Source organism: Anthonomus grandis, chromosome 19, assembly GCF_022605725.1.
Source record: "Anthonomus grandis grandis chromosome 19, icAntGran1.3, whole genome shotgun sequence".
Classification (NCBI taxonomy): domain Eukaryota; kingdom Metazoa; phylum Arthropoda; class Insecta; order Coleoptera; family Curculionidae; genus Anthonomus; species Anthonomus grandis.
The window spans coordinates 6,003,719-6,023,380 of record NC_065564.1 but is presented as its reverse complement, the minus strand read 5'-3'; the positions used below and the strand labels follow the sequence as shown (position 1 = coordinate 6,023,380).

General features: G+C 38.5%; 4 protein-coding genes and 1 long non-coding RNA gene across 7 annotated transcripts; 2 read left to right on the top strand and 3 right to left on the bottom strand.

Moving 5' to 3' along the window:
• Positions 1 to 925: 925 nt before the first annotated feature.
• On the bottom strand, positions 926 to 2,188 carry LOC126747236 (ubiquinol-cytochrome-c reductase complex assembly factor 1). Its single transcript, XM_050455750.1, has 5 exons — positions 1,903 to 2,188; positions 1,678 to 1,833; positions 1,374 to 1,613; positions 1,120 to 1,314; positions 926 to 1,065 (listed from the first exon to the last, which is right to left on the bottom strand). The coding sequence occupies exons 1-5, from the start codon at positions 1,936 to 1,938 to the stop codon at positions 991 to 993; spliced, it is 702 nt and encodes a 233-aa protein (XP_050311707.1). The 5' UTR covers positions 1,939 to 2,188; the 3' UTR covers positions 926 to 990.
• Positions 2,189 to 2,611: 423 nt separating this feature from the next.
• LOC126747233 (transmembrane protein 145) lies at positions 2,612 to 5,175 on the top strand. Its single transcript, XM_050455747.1, has 5 exons — positions 2,612 to 3,165; positions 3,232 to 3,495; positions 3,551 to 3,686; positions 3,738 to 4,131; positions 4,580 to 5,175. The coding sequence occupies exons 1-5, from the start codon at positions 2,702 to 2,704 to the stop codon at positions 4,816 to 4,818; spliced, it is 1,497 nt and encodes a 498-aa protein (XP_050311704.1). The 5' UTR covers positions 2,612 to 2,701; the 3' UTR covers positions 4,819 to 5,175.
• A 3,194-nt stretch (positions 5,176 to 8,369) lies between these two features.
• On the bottom strand, positions 8,370 to 8,786 carry LOC126747237 (peptidyl-tRNA hydrolase 2, mitochondrial). Its single transcript, XM_050455751.1, has one exon. The coding sequence runs from the start codon at positions 8,784 to 8,786 to the stop codon at positions 8,397 to 8,399; it is 390 nt and encodes a 129-aa protein (XP_050311708.1). The 3' UTR covers positions 8,370 to 8,396.
• On the bottom strand, positions 8,759 to 9,249 carry LOC126747238 (cytochrome c oxidase assembly factor 4 homolog, mitochondrial). The gene is made up of 2 exons (XM_050455753.1): positions 8,965 to 9,249; positions 8,759 to 8,907 (listed from the first exon to the last, which is right to left on the bottom strand). Exons 1-2 carry the CDS (start codon positions 9,052 to 9,054, stop codon positions 8,809 to 8,811), a joined length of 189 nt encoding a protein of 62 aa, XP_050311710.1. The 5' UTR covers positions 9,055 to 9,249; the 3' UTR covers positions 8,759 to 8,808.
• A 1,834-nt stretch (positions 9,250 to 11,083) lies between these two features.
• Positions 11,084 to 17,887, top strand: LOC126747239 (uncharacterized). Of its 3 annotated transcripts, none has more exons than XR_007664130.1 (5): positions 11,084 to 11,267; positions 14,326 to 14,395; positions 14,478 to 16,231; positions 16,654 to 17,039; positions 17,817 to 17,887. It is a non-coding gene; the product is annotated as an uncharacterized LOC126747239 (long non-coding RNA). The 3 variants fall into 3 exon arrangements; XR_007664131.1 differs by lacking the exon at positions 17,817 to 17,887 and adding an exon at positions 17,651 to 17,805; XR_007664132.1 differs by lacking the exon at positions 17,817 to 17,887 and adding an exon at positions 17,261 to 17,337 and having other exon boundaries at positions 16,654 to 16,873.
• The last annotated feature ends 1,775 nt before the right edge of the window (positions 17,888 to 19,662 follow it).

Below are 19,662 nucleotides of genomic sequence, written 5' to 3'. Positions count from 1 at the left end.
TTGAGCTACAGCCATTTTAGCTCAGACAAATTTTTCTCTTGCAATTGTTATATTTCTCAGTTAATTTTGAGAAATCTATTAGAGTTATTGCTGTGAGGGTTACAGCAAAAGAAGGGGTATTTCTCAATGAATATTTTCATATATGAACAATTTTTGTGGCTTAAGTAGACATGAACCTAGAGCCAACTTTATCCAGGGAGGTCTGAGACTTCAAATATGCATCCAGCTTTTAGGTGCTTATTAGACATTTTTGAGTAAATCTTGAGAACGAGTTGACATATTTTAAAAAAAAATATCACATCAGTCTAGAGGGTTTCTTGAGGATGAATTAAAGGGTAGAAACGTTATTTTAGGTCTAGGGTTTGTTGAGCTACAGCTTTTTTGGCTCAGACAAATTTTTGTCTTGTAATTATTATATTTCTCAGGTAATTTTGAAAAATCTATTTGAGTTATTGCTGTGAGGGTTGCAGCAAAAAAAGGGGCATTTCTCAATGAATATTTTCATATATGAACGATTTTTGTGGCTCAAATAGACGTGGACCTAGAGCCAACTTTATCCAGGGAGGTCTGAGACTTCAAATATGCTTACAGCTTTTAGGTGCTTATTAGACATTTTCGAGTATAACTTGAGAATGGGTTAAGATATTTTTAAAATTTTTTTACATCAGTCTAGAGGGTTTCTTGAGGATGAATTAAAGGGTGGAAACATTATTTTAGGCTCAGGATTTGTTTAGCTACAGCCATTTTGGTTCAGACTATTTTAATTTTGTAACTTCAACTTTTCCAAGACAATTGTGGTGAACTAATTTGAGTTATTCCTGTGAAGGTTACAGCCAAAGAAAGGGCATTTCTTAACAAATATTTCTATATATCAACATGCAAAGGGACCCAAGACTTTTTTGAAATAAATTTCAATTTTAAAAAGTAGTATTTGACCAATTTTATTCATAAATAAACACAACAATATTTACAACTTAATCATAAAAGAACTCAGGTCAACTGTTCCCATTTTACTGGTTTCACTGCTAATAACTGTTCTACTGTAAGGGTATCTAATAGGGCCATCTAAAACCAACCATAAATTAGCTCACATAAACCATTAGAAAGCAATTCACTCACATGTTTCCTGATATATTTAACAATTTCTTCTAAATGTTGTGGGGCCGCATAATTCCTCTGATAAACCCTTCTCCATAGGGCTCCGGCTAAAACAGTGTCATCCGACTGTAGCCCCTCATCATAAGCTATAAATGCTGCCTGTAACTGCTCAGAGAGTTCATTAATTTGTGCTTTGGTGGCAGAAGGATTGGCAGCCTATAAACCATTTTAAAATGAACGATTTGTAAGGTGAATAAATGGAATTTGGGGCATACACCGAGTTTTTTGGCCCTCTTGGCCACATCAGTCCAAAGTGCTTCCACAATGGCATTCCGGAGCACTTTTCCTTGCTCCCCCTCGGCCATTGCCCTCGCTGACAACATCCATATGTGGATCTCGGTGATCACAAACCAGGAGTAAAAAGTGTCCGGTAGTTCGAACTTTTCAAAGAACTTAAGGTAGTCCAGTCTGTCCGCGATGTTTTCATACAAAAGGTATCCGGCAGCCTTGGTTTTCTGTTTTAAATTTGATTTAATTAGGGTTCATTTCAGTCGGGTTATTTTACTGTTGCTTACTGACCACTGTGTCCACTTTTAAAAAGGGGATTTTCTTTAAGAACCTTGTTAGGAGCCCCTCTTGCTGTTTTGTGGGGTTCACGTCGCATGTGGTGGTCGAAAGGAGCCTCTGAGGGTAGTTTATCTCCGAGGAAACTAGAAATTGTTGGGCAATGGGGCGCTAAGGAGCGGAGTGAGTAAATTTTACTGAAATCTTGCCCAAGGGTTTATTAAGGTAACAGATACTTACACAAGCAATAAGGCACCTTAGCCTTGATATATTCATGATAAAAAATCTATTTATTTATTTGGATAAACTATATTAAATAACGTATGACTTAACCACAATGTTTGTTTATCGTTGGTGACTTTGGCATGTCTTGTGTTGCCAAAGTTTGGACTTAAATAAAGAAAGCGTGGAGGCAGTTTAGTAGGAGAAAATGAGATGGAATATCTTGCATAAATGCTTTAGTAGCCTTTCACATGCTGAAATAATGGATTTCTATGCTTAAATAGTGATTGTTCCACTAAAAAGGCTCTCATTATTCGCCTTGTATGGCAACATTGTCGTCTCTTACTTAACAAGTTTATACGAGCCTCTTAATGTGGTTTAGTGGAAATCGGTTTAACATAATTCGCATGCTTCCGTAAATCCCGTAAACCGGCTCAGCTTAAAACTTAATTTTGTTATCACTTGTTAAACTAGTCAACTTTTCAAATAATAAACTAAAATAGTCAACTGAACCAATTTATTTATTTTTTAATTCCTATGTTAGCAATGGTAAACAGCTGTTTATTCTTAAGGTGGAACCACTTTCTTAAGGTTTAAGGTGGTTTAAACCGGTTTAAAACCGGATCAACCACTCATTTAAATCGGTTTAAGCTAAACCAGTGTGCATTATGTTAAACCGATTTCCACTAAACCACTTTAAGGTGCTCGTATAAACTTGGTAATTGTGACATTTCTTGAAACGTCACCCAAAAAACACCAAAAAAAACACAACAATCTGTGCCCCATTTGATATAATGCGGAAAAATCACCCTAAAACATGCGGTGCCTCACGTTCCTTAACCTCCTGCTGCTAATGCACCTCACCCAAGGCACCCACATCACTGGAACCTTCAATTCCAAGGAATTCTTTAAGTTTCTGGTGAAATTCGGGTTCCAGAAGACAGACAGACATTCCCCAGAGACCACTCGCGGGTACATTTTCGGAAATATCACCTCAAAACACCACTTTTCCGAGAAAATAACGTTTGCGGTGCTGGACAGGTCTTATTTTGTCGATTATTACAAGAACAGGGTGATTTATGATAAAGATGAGGCCTGTAGAAGGATGTTCACTAAGATCAGCCGCAGGGCCTACGATCCCCACTGTATGAAAAATGGGAGCGATTACTTAAGGAGGGTTCCGTGCCCCAAGGGGCATTTGTGCGAAGATGAGGATAATGTGTGGAATGTGGTGAAAAACCATCAGTTTACTTATGTTATACAAGACTTAAAGCAGCCAAGGTAAATGGGGCAAGCAGGGGGGTTTGACCCTCAATTAACATTTGAGACACAATCAATTTCTTGCAGTTTCTGGTATATCTCGATGGTGGCTTGCTACAGGAACTCCAGCAGCTGCGAGTGGCACCACTATGACACTAAAACCCCTTTTGACATCGAATACGACATTTGGCTGGTCAATGGAAACCCTAATAACTCTGCTTTCAGCACTTATCAGTTTTCCTTTGACAGGCAAAACACTTTGGAGCTGTACCTGCTGTTTTGGCTCTGTTACATCGTCCTGGTGCCCCTACAGTGTCATGCTGTACGAATACAGAAACACCCTGTGACCAGGTTGGATGAGGATCCCGTCTAAGAGGTTTTTCTCATTAAATTTTACTCATTTCAGGCTGTTTACGGCAAGTTTGCTTCTGGACTTTGTTGCTTTATGTTTTAACTTGATACACACCCTTAAGTTTGGGATAAACGGCGAGGGGTTCCCTAAAATTCAAATGACTGGGGATATTTGTGACATTCTTTCGAGGGTATGCCCGTGGTTATAAATTGTGATTTTTTTTTTAAATTGGGTGTTTTAGACCTCTTTCATGCTTCTCCTGCTACTTCTCGCTAAAGGTTGGGCAGTCACGAGGCTTGAATTGACCTGGAAGCCTTTGGTGTTTGCCATATGGCTCTGCTACGGAATCGTCCATAATTTGCTCTACATTTGGAACCTAACCGAGGTGGATATCATAGAGGATATAGATGAGTACCAGACTTGGCCCGGCTGGTTAATTATCGTCTTTAGGTCCCTCATAATGTGCTGGTTCTTGTACGAGTTAAGAACGACGATGCTTTACGAACACAACGCGCAAAAGTTGAACTTTTTACTGCACTTTGGCGCCTCCAGTTTGGTCTGGTTCATTTATTTGCCCATTTTGGCACTAATCGCGCTGCACGTGTCCGCTTTGTGGCGTTTTAAGTTACTTTTGGGTAAGTTTGAATGAATCTATTGAACAATTTAAATGCACCTTTATCACAAAACGTACCCCCATATTTCCTTTGCAAAATATCTGAAAGAGCAGCGAAGAAATTAGGCAAAAGAATTTCTTGCTCTTAAGTTACAATATTGAGAATATCTAAAAAATTTATAGGAACCCGAAAAGTACCTCTGTCATTTCTGCATATTATATTTTTCGATCACCTTCATACCTTTAACAGTGACAAAGCTACAAGGAAATTAGTAAGAGGTAAACTAACAGCACCCAATGCCAAGCCACAAATTTGAAAATTCCTCAAAAACTACTCGGAAGTCCCCAAATTGCACCTGCACTCCACCCCAACAAAACCCCATTCAAATCACCCTCCTACCATCAACATCATGGAAATTAGAGCAATTTTGGTACCAAGGGGTTCTAACCGTAATTGACCTAATTTCAAGGTATAACCTACTCGGCAGACTGCTTCGCCTATTGCGTAATGGCCCATTTACTGTGGCCCACTAGGAGCGAGCAGTATTTCCTACTCAAAGGACAAACCGCCGGAGATCTGGAGGAACTGGACGAGTTCAACGAGGCCCCGCACATCGTCAACAACTCGTACACCTCCCTGAGCAGTGTCGGCTCATTGGACATCGGGGTGTACGAGGAGCAAAGCAAACATAAACCGATCCGTGCATAGACTAATAATTATTATTTTTAAGTTTAAAAGCGTAGGTTTAATTTAAAACTGTGATTTTGATGACGTTCGTTGTTTTTTATTTCGTTTAAGTTTAAGGGACAATTTAAGGGTCGTTTGCTCAAGTTTGGTTAGGGTTGCCTTCCTCGTCTCCCAGTTTTGGGGCTGCAACGGTGCCAAATGTAAATATTGTGTTTTTTTTTGTATTGTGAGTGTAGGTTTTAGTATGAATTTCGCTCATTTTCGTGTCTTAACTGTCAATTTTTAAGGAGAAATGCCACCCACATACACAACACACACATCGATCAATCAGAACCTTAGCACAGAGTTATTCTTGTAAAATAAAGAGATATGACCATTTTTGATTGTTTTTTTTTCAGGGATTTACTTAGAAACTATTTATTTTTTAAGAAGTCTGTATGTTCTGGCTGTATTTTTCTACATAATAAAAGTTAAATGAAGCTTCTACCATGAATATTAGAAAAATTATGAGGTTTTTTGTAAGCAAAGGTAATCATTTTCCAAGCATTCACTTTTCCTCAATTTTCTTGAAAACTACTGATTTCTCAGGAAATCTATAGAGACATAGATTGTACTGTCTGTTGATCCCTACAGAATAAAAGTTATTTGAACCTTCTATCAATAATATTAGAAAAATTATGAAGTTTTTTGTAAGGGCAGGTAATCATGGGCCAAGGATTGAGTTTTCCTGAATTTTCTTAAAAACTACTGTTTTCTCAGGAAATCTGTAGAGATATAAATTGTACTGTCTTTTGATCCTTAGAGAATAAAAGTAATTTCAACCTTTCATCATTGTTATTAAGGAAGTTATGAATTTTTTTGTAAGAAAGGCTAATAATAGGCCAGGAACTCAATTTTCTTAAAAACTACTGATTTCTCAGGAAATCTGTAGAGACACAAATTGTACTGTCTGTTGATCCTTAGAGAATAAAAGTAATTTCAACCTTTTATCATTATTATTAAGGAAGTTATGAAATTTTTTGTAAGGAAGGATAATAATAGGCCAGGGACTCAGTTTTCCTCAATTTTCTTAGAAACTACTAATTTCTCAGGAAATCTGTAGAGACATAAATTGTACTGTCTGTCGATCCCTACAGAATAAAAGTTATTTGAACCTTTCATCAATATTATTAAGGAAGTTATGAAATTTTTTGTAAGGAAGGATAATAATGGGCCAGGGACTCAGTTTTCCTCAATTTTCTTAGAAACTACTGATTTCTCAGAAAATCTGTAGAGACATAAATTGTACTGTCTGTCGATCCCTACAGAATAAAAGTTATTTGAACCTTTCGTCAATATTATTAAGGAAGTTATGAAATTTTTTGTACAGAAGGATAATAATGGGCCAGGAACACAGTTTTCCTCAATTTTCTTAAAAACTACTAATTTCTCAGGAAATCTGTAGAGACATAAATTGTACTGTCTGTCGATCCCTACAGAATAAAAGTTATTTGAACCTTTCATCAATATTATTAAGGAAGTTATGAAATTTTTTGTAAGGAAGGATAATAATGGGCCAGGGACTCAGTTTTCCTCAATTTTCTTAGAAACTACTGATTTCTCAGAAAATCTGTAGAGACATAAATTGTACTGTCTGTCGATCCCTACAGAATAAAAGTTATTTGAACCTTTCGTCAATATTATTAAGGAAGTTATGAAATTTTTTGTACAGAAGGATAATAATGGGCCAGGAACACAGTTTTCCTCAATTTTCTTAAAAACCACTGATTTCTCAGGAAATCTGTAGAGACATAAATTGTACTGTCTGTTGATCCTTACAGAATAAAAGTAATTTCAACCTTTCATCATTATTGTTAAGGAAGTTATGACATTTTTTGTAAGGAAGGATAATAATGGGCCAGGGACTCAGTTTTCCTGAATTTTCTTAAAAACTACTGTTTTCTCAGGAAATCTGTAGAGATATAAATTGTACTGTCTTTTGATCCTTAGAGAATAAAAGTAATTTCAACCTTTCATCATTGTTATTAAGGAAGTTATGAATTTTTTTGTAAGAAAGGCTAATAATAGGCCAGGAACTCAATTTTCTTAAAAACTACTGATTTCTCAGGAAATCTGTAGAGACACAAATTGTACTGTCTGTTGATCCTTAGAGAATAAAAGTAATTTCAACCTTTTATCATTATTATTAAGGAAGTTATGAAATTTTTTGTAAGGAAGGATAATAATAGGCCAGGGACTCAGTTTTCCTCAATTTTCTTAGAAACTACTTATTTCTCAGGAAATCTGTAGAGACATAAATTGTACTGTCTGTCGATCCCTACAGAATAAAAGTTATTTGAACCTTTCATCAATATTATTAAGGAAGTTATGAAATTTTTTGTAAGGAAGGATAATAATGGGCCAGAGACTCAGTTTTCCTCAATTTTCTTAGAAACTACTGATTTCTCAGAAAATCTGTAGAGACATAAATTGTACTGTCTGTCGATCCCTACAGAATAAAAGTTATTTGAACCTTTCGTCAATATTATTAAGGAAGTTATGAAATTTTTTGTACAGAAGGATAATAATGGGCCAGGAACACAGTTTTCCTCAATTTTCTTAAAAACCACTGATTTCTCAGGAAATCTGTAGAGACATAAATTGTACTGTCTGTTGATCCTTAGAGAATAAAAGTAATTTCAACATTTTATCATCATTATTAAGGAAGTTATTAAATTTTTTGTATGGAAGGATAATAATGGGCCAGGGACTCAGTTTTCCTGAATTTTCTTAAAAACCACTGATTTCTCAGGAAATATGTGAAAACATAACTGTACTGCTTGTTGATCCCTAAAGAATAAAAGTTATTTGAACCTTCTATCAATAATATTAAGAAAGTTATGAGGGTTTTTGTAAGGACAGGTAATCATGGGCCAAGGATTGAGTTTTCCTCAATTTTCTTAAAAACTACTAATTTCTCAGGAAATCTGTAGAGACATAAATTGTACTGTCTGTTGATCCTTAGAGAATAAAAGTAATTTCAACCTTTCATCATTATTATTAAGGAAGTTATGAAATTTTTTGTAAGGAAGGCTAATAATAGGCCAGGAACACAGTTTTCCTCAATTTTCTTAAAAATCACTGATTCCTCAGTAAATCTGTAGAGACATAAATTGTACTGTCTGTTGATCCTTAGAGAATAAAAGTAATTTCAACCTTTCATCATTATTATTTAGGAAGTTATGACATTTTTTGTAAGGAAGGATAATAATGGGCCAGGAACACAGTTTTCCTCAATTTTCTTAAAAACCACTGATTTCTCAAGAAATCCTGAAAGACATAAATTGTAGTGTTTATTTATCCTTACAGAATAAAAGTTATTTCAACCCTCTATCAACAATATTAAGAAAGTTATGCATTTTTTTATAAATAGTCTGGAAAGCTTCCCAGTTTGGGACTTTAAAAACCACTTTCCCAGCAAATTTTCTTCAATTCAAAGGAGCTTCATAAAACAACAATAACTTAGTACAGTCCACGTTTCGACCAACACATGACCATCCTCAGGAGGCAATCCCATTAAAAAAAAAAAAACATTTTCTTCACTAAACAATTTTTATTCACTACAACAATTTAAACTCCCTAGTAACCTCATCAATGTCCTCGACCCGGTTAGGTCCAATCCCCACCACAGTCAAACTGCCCCTTTCAATTTGGGTTTTTCCCCCATCGAGCACTTTGCACACATTCAAACTGTGGTCCAGAGCCCTACGGTGCACCTCCAACAAATCCTTCTCGCTGGAGGCCTTAAGGACGATCTTGGGCTGTCCGAAGGTCAGCCACATGTCCAGATAAGGATTCCGCTCCTTGACTGCTTGTTTATATAAACAGATGGAGGCGTGGGCCACCTGCGAGGCCACTTTTCCCTTGCCCATGGCCAAATCGGTGCGCACCAAAAACACCATTTTGGTCCTAACCGAGGGGAGTTTTTTGTTGAAGAGGTTCCTCAGCATGTTCGCTACGATTTGGCCCATTTCAAGGCCTCTTGCTGTCCTGGTACTTTTTCATGCACTTTTTGAAGTCCTGCACTTGGTCCTGACACTTTCTCCAGTCCTGGCTCTCGGCTATGCACTCCTAAGGTGGGGTTTTACTGTTTTGTTAATGAAAAAGGGGAGTTTATTGAGGCATTACCTGGACTTTGTAGTGGAGCTCCATGCAGCCGGTGCGTTTGAGCATTTCCTCCACTGGATCGGTTATTTCCTGCTGGCCATGGCCCGACATAATAATTTTTATATTTGACTTTTGTTTGAGGTTATTTGACTTAAAATTTGAGGTTAGACAAGTGTCTTGAACATTAATAATGCCCTTGTCAGTATATTAAGTAGGTAATTAAATGGATATTCAATGGGCCCTTTTATTGTTCCATTTCAGAGGGTATTAGTGGGGAAATTTGAATATATTTTTTAAAAAATTGGCAATGGCTGCAGTAAAACGCTCGTCTTTAAAGAAAGATCATTGCATTGGTCCTTTGAACCCATGGGGCCAATTTTTCCATTGATAAACATTAAATTGGTCTTCCTCATCCTTCCTGATCCATCAAAAAGAAAAAGCAAGTTTTGATCGTTTATTATAAAAGAAATATATCTAATTTCTGCCTAAATTACACTTTAATTAATTACATTGACACTAAAATTATAAAAGGGGGAGAGGGGATTCTATGTACAAAGCAAAATCTTCACAATTAATTTCCTTACTAAGAAATGAAACAATAATCAACCGAATTGCCTCCCAGTCGCTGCTGCCAAATAGTTCTCAACTAAGTGCAGTGGAGACCGACAATATCACAAAAAAAACTCACACACACCCTCACTCGTTAATCATCTAAAACAATAACCTCATGCTTCGTCTCGATAATCACTACACTATCGTCACTATCACTGTCAAAGTTAATCTGGGGCACCTCCTCTTCCTGTGGCTCCACTTCGGGCTGTTTGGCCTTTTTCACCAAAAACTCCTCGGCAGTCAAATCAAAATTATTCCCCAGCAGATAATCGTTGCTCAGCACCACTTCTGCCTCCTTTTTGTCCAGTTTGGGGGGCTCATACTTCTCTATTTCGTCTACCAGTGAAGGGCCCACGATGGCTTTGCTGCCGTTTTGTTTTAAAACTGGCTTATCCACATCTACCAGCCCGTTTTTTGGCATCTCATCTTCGCACTCCATCCTGACAAAGTCCAAAGGGTCCAGCTGCACCTCCAGCCGGTCAGTGCCATCTTCTGAACGAGGGCTACGGGATATCCTGGGCTCCACTATGGGGGTTCCTTTTTGGTTGAGCACCACGTCGGCCCTAATTACGTCCTCGAAATCGATCAAACCGTCACCCAGGGACAAGTTATTATCGGGGGCCGTGCTGGTGCTACTTAGGGACGTGCTGCCTTTCAACCTGCTCCGGCTCCAGGTTCTCCTCACTCTGGGCGGCTGTTTTAAGTCCAGTCGCACGTCGTAATCCTCCTCCTCCGAGGGGGCTTTTTCCTCCTCCTCCTCGTCGTCATCCTCAATGAGGAACATTGGTTGCTTACGCTCCCGCAGCCCGTAACGTTTTGGGCCCACCGTGGACGTTTGCACCGGCTCGAACTCCTCGTCGCTACTCTCACTTTCCACGTCGCTGTCGTATTTCCGCTTGCTGCCCCTGCATCGTCTCCTGACCATTTTCGGGGGCCCCTTTTGTTGTTTGTTATTTATATTATGGTTTTTTTCAGTTTTTATATATACGTCAAAAAGTGAGGTTAGGTTTTGTTTACTGACGCTTCTGTCAAGTGTCAACAACAAGAGGGGGGAGGAAGGTTGTTTGCTAAGCCGACAGATGGGGCCGGTGGTGAATAGCGAGTGACGTGTTGCATATTATGCTTCAACCGTTTATTATATTTCGCTTTTCGCGCCTTAAATGTTGTTTAATTGATTAATTTTGGCCTCCTAAAACCCCAAAGTTTAGTGCCTTTAGTATTTTTTAAGGTAAAAACGGTGATTGGGAACCTTAAAAGTTGTTTTTCGGGACAGCTACTAACGCGCAAGCCTCAACAGCAATATATAAATTAACTAATTTTTTAAAGGAAAAACGGCTAAAATATTATTAAATTATTTGAAAAATTGCTAAAATAAACGAGTTTCTTTGTTATTTAATTGCATCCAATCTGTTCACACTTTAAAATGGATTATCCCGCTATAAATAAATCGGCGGCATATAATTCGAATTTTTCATCTAGTGTCCTGGTCTGCGGAATTTGACAGTCGAGCTGCAATTGTTTAATAAACGAAGGTGGGCATTAGGGTGTCGCGTCTGGTTTGGTGTGTATTTCTCCCCGAAAAATCGTTAAAAATCTTAGATAAAGTGTGTAAAATCGGGAAAAATTGCGTGAAAATTGTTGCCCGGGTGTCGAACTATCGTTTAAGTGTGTTTGTTGTGGTGCCCCCCTGGTTTTCTGCCGGAAAAGTCACGGTAAGTTTTCAACTTCTTGGTGTGAGCTAGTCAGCTATGGCCGGGGGGAAAATCGCGATTTTTGGGATAAAAAATGCGAAAATTCAATGGGGGGTGGATGAAAAACGATTTGGGGAGTCCGGGCTTTCTTTTGGCGGTAATTTTGGGGGCCGCGAGGGGGTGGAAATGGGGAAAATTTGCAAAAATTGTCTGGGGGGGGGGGGAGAAGTTAGGACAGCGATGAGTTGATTTTTTTGGTGTGTTATGTTGGTACCACTGTCTACGAAAAGTGGTTCTTAAAAAATTAAATTATTTAATTTTACTTTTGTAATTGAGTTTTCCCTAGTGTTTATTTCCCTCCCCCTTCTGATGCATTTCTTTTATCGCAATAATTAACGTTTTAATTAATTAATTAATTATCCTGTGAAAAACAAATCGGCCATAATTGAAACTTTTCATCTAGTGCCCTGGTTTGCAAATATTATTTGACAGTTGCAATTGTTTAATAATTGAAAGCCGCATTAGCAAGTCGCGACTGGTTCGGTCCGTATCGCTCCGTGGAAAAATCGTGAAAAACGTCGAGAAAAGTGCGGAAATCGGTAAAAACCGCGTGAAAAGTGTTGCCCGGGTCGCGAACTATAGTTCTAGTGTGTTTTTCGTTGTGCCCCCCCGGTTTTTCGCCGGAAAAGTCAAGGTAAGGTTTAGGTCCTCTGTTCTAAGCCAACCAGTTATGGCCGAGGAGATAATTGCGATTTTCCGGTTAAAAAAAGGTGGAAATCCACAGAGGGTGGATGAAAAACCTTTTGGGGAGTTTGGGCTTTCTTTTGATAGTAATTTTGGGGCGCGCGCGGGGGTGGAAATGGGGGAAAATTGCAAAAAAGTGTTCAGGTTCGGGGGGGAGAAGATGGGACGTCAATTTAGTGATTTTTTGGTCTGATTTGTTGGTACTACTATCTTTTGAGAAGAGATTCTTGTTCCTATGCAACTTTGTGCCTTTTTTTAAGAAAATTATCTTAATGTGTTGATTTTTATATTGATGCACAATTATTTAATGTTATATTAGTGTTTGAGTACCCTCTACCCTTCATTTCCCCACCCCCTTCTGATGTTCTTTTGTCACAACCTTTCCAGGTATCGGGGGTTAAGTTACCTTAGTTACGAGCAGTGCCAACCCCATTGTTGTCTCTCCCCACTGACCCAATATTTTACTTTTAGTACCTTAATTCCCTGTTTATTTCCCCACCCTAATTCTGATGTTCTTTTGTCACAATAAATGAATTTACCTTTCGAGGTATCGGGGGCTCAGTTACCTTAGTTACAAGCAGTTCCAACCCCACCATTGTTTCTCCACCTTGATCCAATAGTCTGCCTTTAGTACCTCAGTTGCCTGTTTATTTTCCCACCCTAATTCTGATGTCCTTTTGTCAGAATAAATGAATTTCCCTTTCCAGGTATCCAGGGTTGAGTTACCATAGTTACAAGAACCTCCATCCCCACCATTGTCTTTCCGCCCTGACATTATATTATATTATACCTTTAGTACCTCTATACCCCCTGGTTATTTCCCCACCCTAATTCTGATGTTCTTTTGTCACAATAAATGAATTTACCTTTTGAGGTATCGGGGGCTCAGTTACCTTAGTTACAAGCAGTTCCAACCCCACCATTGTCTCTCCACCTTGATCCAATAGTCTGCCTTTAGTACCTCAGTTGCCTGTTTATTTTCCCACCCTAATTCTGATGTCCTTTTGTCAGAATAAATGAATTTCCCTTTCCAGGTATCCAGGGTTGAGTTACCATAGTTACAAGAACCTCCATCCCCACCATTGTCTTTCCGCCCTGACATTATATTATATTATACCTTTAGTACCTCTATACCCCCTGGTTATTTCCCCACCCTAATTCTGATGTTCTTTTGTCACAATAAATGAATTTACCTTTCGAGGTATCGGGGGCTCAGTTACCTTAGTTACAAGCAGTTCCAACCCCACCATTGTTTCTCCACCTTGATCCAATAGTCTGCCTTTAGTACCTCAGTTGCCTGTTTATTTTCCCACCCTAATTCTGATGTCCTTTTGTCAGAATAAATGAATTTCCCTTTCCAGGTATCCAGGGTTGAGTTACCATAGTTACAAGAACCTCCATCCCCACCATTGTCTTTCCGCCCTGACATTATATTATATTATACCTTTAGTACCTCTATACCCCCTGGTTATTTCCCCACCCTAATTCTGATGTTCTTTTGTCACAATAAATGAATTTACCTTTTGAGGTATCGGGGGCTCAGTTACCTTAGTTACAAGCAGTTCCAACCTCACCATTGTCTCTCCGCTTTGATCCAATAATCTGCCTTTAGTACCTCAGTTGCCTGTTTATTTTCCCACCCTAATTCTGATGTTCTTTTGTCAAAATAAATGAATTTCCCTTTCCAGGTATCCAGGGTTGAGTTACCATAGTTACAAGAACCTCCAACCCCCCATTGTCTCTCCGCCCTGACATTATATTATATTATACCTTTAGTACCTCTATCCCCTGGTTATTTCCTTACCCTAATTCTGATGTCCTTTTGTCACAATAAATGAATTTACCTTTCGAGGTATCGGGGGCTCAGTTACCTTAGTTACAAGCAGTTCCAACCCCACCATTGTCTCTCCACCTTGATCCAATAGTCTGCCTTTAGTACCTCAGTTGCCTGTTTATTTTCCCACCCTAATTCTGATGTTCTTTTGTCAGAATAAATGAATTTCCCTTTCCAGGTATCCAGGGTTGAGTTACCATAGTTACAAGAACCTCCATCCCCACCATTGTCTTTCCGCCCTGACATTATATTATATTATACCTTTAGTACCTCTATACCCCCTGGTTATTTCCCCACCCTAATTCTGATGTTCTTTTGTCACAATTAATGAACTTCCCTTTATAGGTATCCAGGGTTGTGTTGCCATAGTTACAAGCACTTCCAACCCCATTGTTATCTCTCCTGTCTGACCTAATAATTTACCTTTAGTACATTAATTCCTTGTTTATTTCCCCACCCTAATTTTGTTCATTTTTTTACAATAAATAATTTTTTTTCCAGGTATGCGTGGTTACCGAGGACTTGGACTATTCAACGCAGGGGATTAGGGCCAACTGCTAAAAAGTCTGAGGTGAGTACCTAGTTGTCCCCCCTTCTCACGAATGTTCTTTAGACAGAATAAACTAATGTTTCTTCTTTCTATCTCTTTTCAGACTTCATCAGACGTCCAAGTAAGCCACAAAAATTCACTTTTCTAAGCATGCCAGTGTGGAAACCTTTAAATTCAAGGGTCTGGTATGCTCCGACCTTGAATTCTAAGCTTTCCAGACTGTTTTACACACACACACACTCTGTATATTTAATGACCTTGAAGCAGCTTCCCTGGGACACCCTGTAAATATTTGCCCTCCCCCTCACTTTTGTTTTTTTATTACACACAAAAATAGGGCAAGGCATGAAAAACTAATGAGGTTTTTCCTGGTTTGCCTCTTGGTGGTTTGGTGTACTTATTTTCATGCTTAGGGGTGCCAAAACCCTCCCCTGAGTCATGCCTGGGGGTGCTAGATCTTCCCCTGGGGCGTCACCAAAGGGTTGAAATCTTCTGTGGTCTTAGCCCTTTTATTTATTCCTACTTTCACTCCCTTGCCTTACTCAAAATTTCATGTAATATATCAAGAAAAGAGTCTTAATATAGGGGACAATTTACTTTAAAAAAAAAATTGTACACTAATACACTAGTACAGATTTACTAAATCAACCTTAAAATATTTAAAAAACAACAGAGTTACAGCAAAAAAATTAATAAATCAAATCACAAAAGATTGTATGATCTCAATCCTCTTACTTCTCCCCTATTTTGGGTATTAAAGAAAAACTTGACTAAAAACATTCATGTATATATACGCAGAAGGTTTCACTTCTATGGTGACGTAATGGACAAGGAGCAAGTGGATTGCAGCTGGACGGACCCCTTGGAGGTGCTACTCCCTCCAAGTCCGTTATCGCGCCGGAGCCTGGAGCCCCTCAGGTCAGGCTCGTTTGCGGTTGTTGTCTTAAGGGTTTAACTCGCTTAATTCTTTAAAACAAAAAATAAAAATCCAAAAAAATTCCATCCTAACATTGATTGTGGTATTATCAGCGAATAAGGGGACTCCTATTTCTGGGTTGTTCTGGAAAATGAAGGGTGTAAACAGGGTCGAAAGTCTCCATATTGAAATAGTTCCTCCACGTCTACAATTAGGGCTTGATTTTGTGGAGATCCTCTGGTATCCGTCGAACAGAGTCGATCCCCCTTGACGGTCGTTTTGATCCGTTGGACAGCGTCGAGCTTGAGATCCGTTGGACCCCGTTCGTCGACCAACGTCGATCTTCGCGACTTCTTCGTCGATTCCGAGTGGTTTGGGTTCAATAGTTCGTCAAACTTCGACTCTCGATCATGCTCGTTTTTCGTCGTTTTCGATCCAAGTGTTTCCCCGTTTTTTTCCCTGATTTCTGTAGATGACCGTCGTTCCTCGTTGAACAGCATCAATCTTCTCCGATTTCTCTCGTTTTTCGACGTTTTTGACGGATTTGGGTTGAGGTTAGTTGAACTTCGACTGTTTATCAGCGTCGTTCTTCGTCGACCTCCCCGATTTCTGTCAATCAGCGTCGTTTTTCGAAGATCTCTCCGATTTTTGTGGATCAAATTGTTTCTTCATCGTTTACCCTGATTTCTATAGATGAGCATCGTTACTCGTTGATCTGCATCAACCTTCTCCATTTTCTCTCGTTTTTCGACGTTTTTGACGGATCTGGGTTGAGGTTGGTTGAACTTCGACTGTCTAACAGCGTCGTTCTTCGTCGACTTCCCCTATTTCTGTCAATCAGGGTCGTTTTCGTCGTTTTTGATTGACCTGCATTGAGGTTCGTTGAACTTCGATTGTCAATCAGGGTTGTTTTTCGACGTTTTTGATGGATCTGGGTTGAGGTTAGTTGAACTTCGACTGCCTAACAGCGTCGTTCTTCGTCGACTTCCCCGATTTCTGTCAATCAGCGTCGTTTTTTGAAGATCTCTCCGATTTTTGTGGATCAAATTGTTTCTTCATCGTTTACCCTGATTTCTATAGATGAGCATCGTTACTCGTTGATCAGCATCAACCTTCTCCAATTTCTCTCGTTTTTCAACGTTTTTGATGGATTTGGGTTGAGGTTCGTTGAACTTCGACTGTTTATCAGAGTCGTTCTTCGTCAACTTCCCCGGTTTCTGTCAATCAGCGTCGATCTTCGTTGATCTCTCGAATTTCTATGGATCAAAGTGTTTCTTCATCGTTTACCCTGTTTTCTATAGATCAGCATCAATCTTCTCGAATTTCTCTCGTTTTTCGACGTTTTTGACGGATCTGGGTTGAGGTTGGTTGAACTTCGACTGTTTACCAGCGTCGTTCTTCGTCAACTTCCCCGATTTCTGTCAATCAGCGTCGATCTTCGTTGATCTCTCGGATTTCTATGGATCAAAGTGTTTCTTCATCGTTTACCCTGATTTCTATAGATAAGCATCGTTCCTTGCTGATCAGCATCAATCTTCTCCAATTTCTCTCGTTTTTCGACCTTTTGATGGATTTGGGTTGAGGTTGGTTGAACTTCGACTGTCTAACAGCGCCGTTCTTCGTCGACTTCCCCAATTTCTGTCAATCAGGGTCGTTTTCGTCGTTTTTGATTGACCTGCATTGAGGTTCGTTGAACTTCGATTGTCAATCAGGGTTGTTTTTCGACGTTTTTGATGGATCTGGGTTGAGGTTGGTTGAAATTCGACTGCCTAACAGCGTCGTTCTTCGTCGACTTCCCCGATTTCTGTCAATCAGCGTCGATCTTCGTTGATCTCTCGGATTTCTATAGATCAAAGTGTTTCTTCATCGTTTACCCTGATTTCTATGGATGAGCATCGTTACTCGTTGATCAGCATCAATCTTCTCCAATTTGTCTCGTTTTTCGACGTTTTTGACGGATCTGGGTTGAGGTTAGTTGAACTTCGACTGTCTAACAGCGTCGTTCATCGTCGACTTCCCCAATTTCTGTCAATCAGGGTCGTTTTCGTTGACGATTTCGATTGACCTGCATTGAGGTTCGTTGAACTTCGATTGTCAATCAGGGTTGTTTTTCGACGTTTTTGACGGATCTGGGTTGAGGTTCGTTGAATTTCGACTGTTTATCAGCGTCGTTCTTCGTCAACCTCCCGGATTTCTGTCAATCAGCGTCGATTTTCGTTGATTTCTCGGATTTCTGTGGATCAAATTATTTCTTCATCATTTACCCTGATTTCTATAGATCAGCATCGTTACTTGTTAATCAGCATCAATCTTCTCCAATTTCTCTCGTTTTTCGACGTTTTTGACGGATCTGGGTTGAGGGTAGTTGAACTTCGACTGTCTAACAGCGTCGTTCTTCGTCGACTTCCCCGATTTCTGTCAATCAGGGTCGTTTTCGTCGTTTTTGATCGACCTGCATTGAGGTTCGTTGAACTTCGATTGTCAATCAGTGTTGTTTTTCGACGTTTTTGATGGATCTGGGTTGAGGTTCGTTGAACTTCGACTGTCTTAACAGCGTCGTTCTTCGTTAACCTCCCCGATTTCTGTTAATCAGCGTCATCTCCCCTGGTTTCCCTCGGACCTGCGTCGTTTTCGATCGATCTTGCTTGACCTGCGACTATCGACCAACGTCGATTTTCTTGACTTCTGTCGATCTTTGTCGTTCTGGGTGGTGATCCGTTGGACCCCGTCCGTCGACCAACGTCGATCTCCCCACGATTTCCGTTCCGATCCGTTGGACTCGGACGTCCGACGTCGATCCCGGTCGGGTTCGGTTCGGCAAGTGTCGGTTTCGGTCGCGTCGGTTCGGACAGTGTCGGTTCGGGTCGCGTCGGTTTTCGGCCATTACGCGTACGCGAGTCTCGTCGTATATTATTCAACTTTTGTCTCGTTTACTGTTTTGTTAGGATGGAATTTGAAATTTTAAATTATGAACCCTTAAGAGAGCAAACGCGAACTATTTCTTATTAGATAAGTTAATGGGGGTTTCTTGATGAGATGGGGGTGGAAATGCCCCCATGAGTCGAGAATTTAGTTTTTGTTTTCGATGAAGAAATTTCTTATGTTAGGACGAATTTTTAATAGTTTTAGGGGTAGGAGTGAAATAGAGATTGGAATTAAAAGTCTCTTAAATTTATTATTATTATTTAGGTGAAAACTGGAATTTTTTAACCATTAAAATGGATAAAAGTGATATGGAGAATGAAATTATCTTAATTTCATTAATTTTTAGGTATAAATCTTAATTTTCTGATAGTTTTAGTTAGGTAATGGAATTGGACAAGTTTCATTCATTTTTTGGTAGAAATTGAAATTTTTGAAACACTTTAGGGCTAAACATGAAAGAAATAAAGGAATTCTCTCTAAATTCCAATATTTTTTTAGTGAAAATTATATTTTTAATACGGTTTTAGGGCTAGGAATGAAATAAGGAATGGAATTATCTAAATTCCATTAAATTCACGCTAGAAAATCTAAATATTCAACCGATTAGTGCTAAAAATGAAATAGAGAACGGAATTGTCTCTAGTTTCTATTAATTTTTTGATGAAAATTGTATTTTTAACAGTTTTAGGGTTAGCAATGGAATTATCTAAATTCCAATAATTATTTGACAAAAATTGTATTTTTTTAAGAGTTTTAGGGTTAGGAATGGAATTGTTTAACTTCCATTAAATTCTGGATAGAAATTCCTAATTTTTAACTGTTTTGAGGCCTAAAAATGAGATAGAGAATGGAATTATTTAAATTCTTGGTCGAAATTCTTAATTTTTCATAGCTAGGATTGGAATAAGTAATGGAATTATCGAAATTCCATTATTTTTTTTGTAGAAATTCATCTTTTTTAACAGTTTATAAATGTCATAGGAAATGGAATTATAAATTCCAATATTTATTATCTGTAGATTCTAATAATTTTTTTGGAAAAAATTATGTTTTTTCAACGGTTTTAGGGCTGGGAATAAAATAAGGAATAGAATTATCTAAATTCCAATAAATTCCTGCTGGAAATTCACAAACATTTAACTGATTAAGGCTAGGAGTGGAATAGGTAATGGAATTATATAAATTCCATTAAATTCTTGATAGAAATTCCTCATTTTTAACGATTTTAGGAAAAGAAATTGAAAATGAAATTCTCTATAGATTCTATTAATTTTTTTGATAAAAAGTATATTTTTTCAACGGTTTTAAGCCTAGGAATGAAATTATCTAAATTCCATTCAATTCTTGATAGTGTTAGAAATTAAATAGGAAATGGAATTGTCTCTAGAATTTTTTAATTATTTGATGAAAATTGTATTTTTAAGAGTCTTAGGGCTAGGAATGGAAT

Coding starts and splice junctions, on each gene's coding strand:
- LOC126747238 (XM_050455753.1), bottom strand. CDS start 9,054: ATGTCGGGCCATGGCCAGCAGGAAATAACCGATCCAGTGGAGGAAATG. Junction 8,908..8,964: donor AGCTCCACTACAAAGTCCAG/GTAATGCCTCAA, acceptor ACCCCACCTTAG/GAGTGCATAGCCGAGAGCCA.
- LOC126747237 (XM_050455751.1), bottom strand. CDS start 8,786: ATGCTGAGGAACCTCTTCAACAAAAAACTCCCCTCGGTTAGGACCAAA.
- LOC126747236 (XM_050455750.1), bottom strand. CDS start 1,938: ATGAATATATCAAGGCTAAGGTGCCTTATTGCTTGT. Junction 1,614..1,677: donor TTTTAAAAGTGGACACAGTG/GTCAGTAAGCAA, acceptor AATTTAAAACAG/AAAACCAAGGCTGCCGGATA. Junction 1,066..1,119: donor TTAAATATATCAGGAAACAT/GTGAGTGAATTG, acceptor GGTTGGTTTTAG/ATGGCCCTATTAGATACCCT.
- LOC126747233 (XM_050455747.1), top strand. CDS start 2,702: ATGCGGTGCCTCACGTTCCTTAACCTCCTGCTGCTAATGCACCTCACC. Junction 3,166..3,231: donor CAAGACTTAAAGCAGCCAAG/GTAAATGGGGCA, acceptor AATTTCTTGCAG/TTTCTGGTATATCTCGATGG. Junction 3,496..3,550: donor CAGAAACACCCTGTGACCAG/GTTGGATGAGGA, acceptor TACTCATTTCAG/GCTGTTTACGGCAAGTTTGC.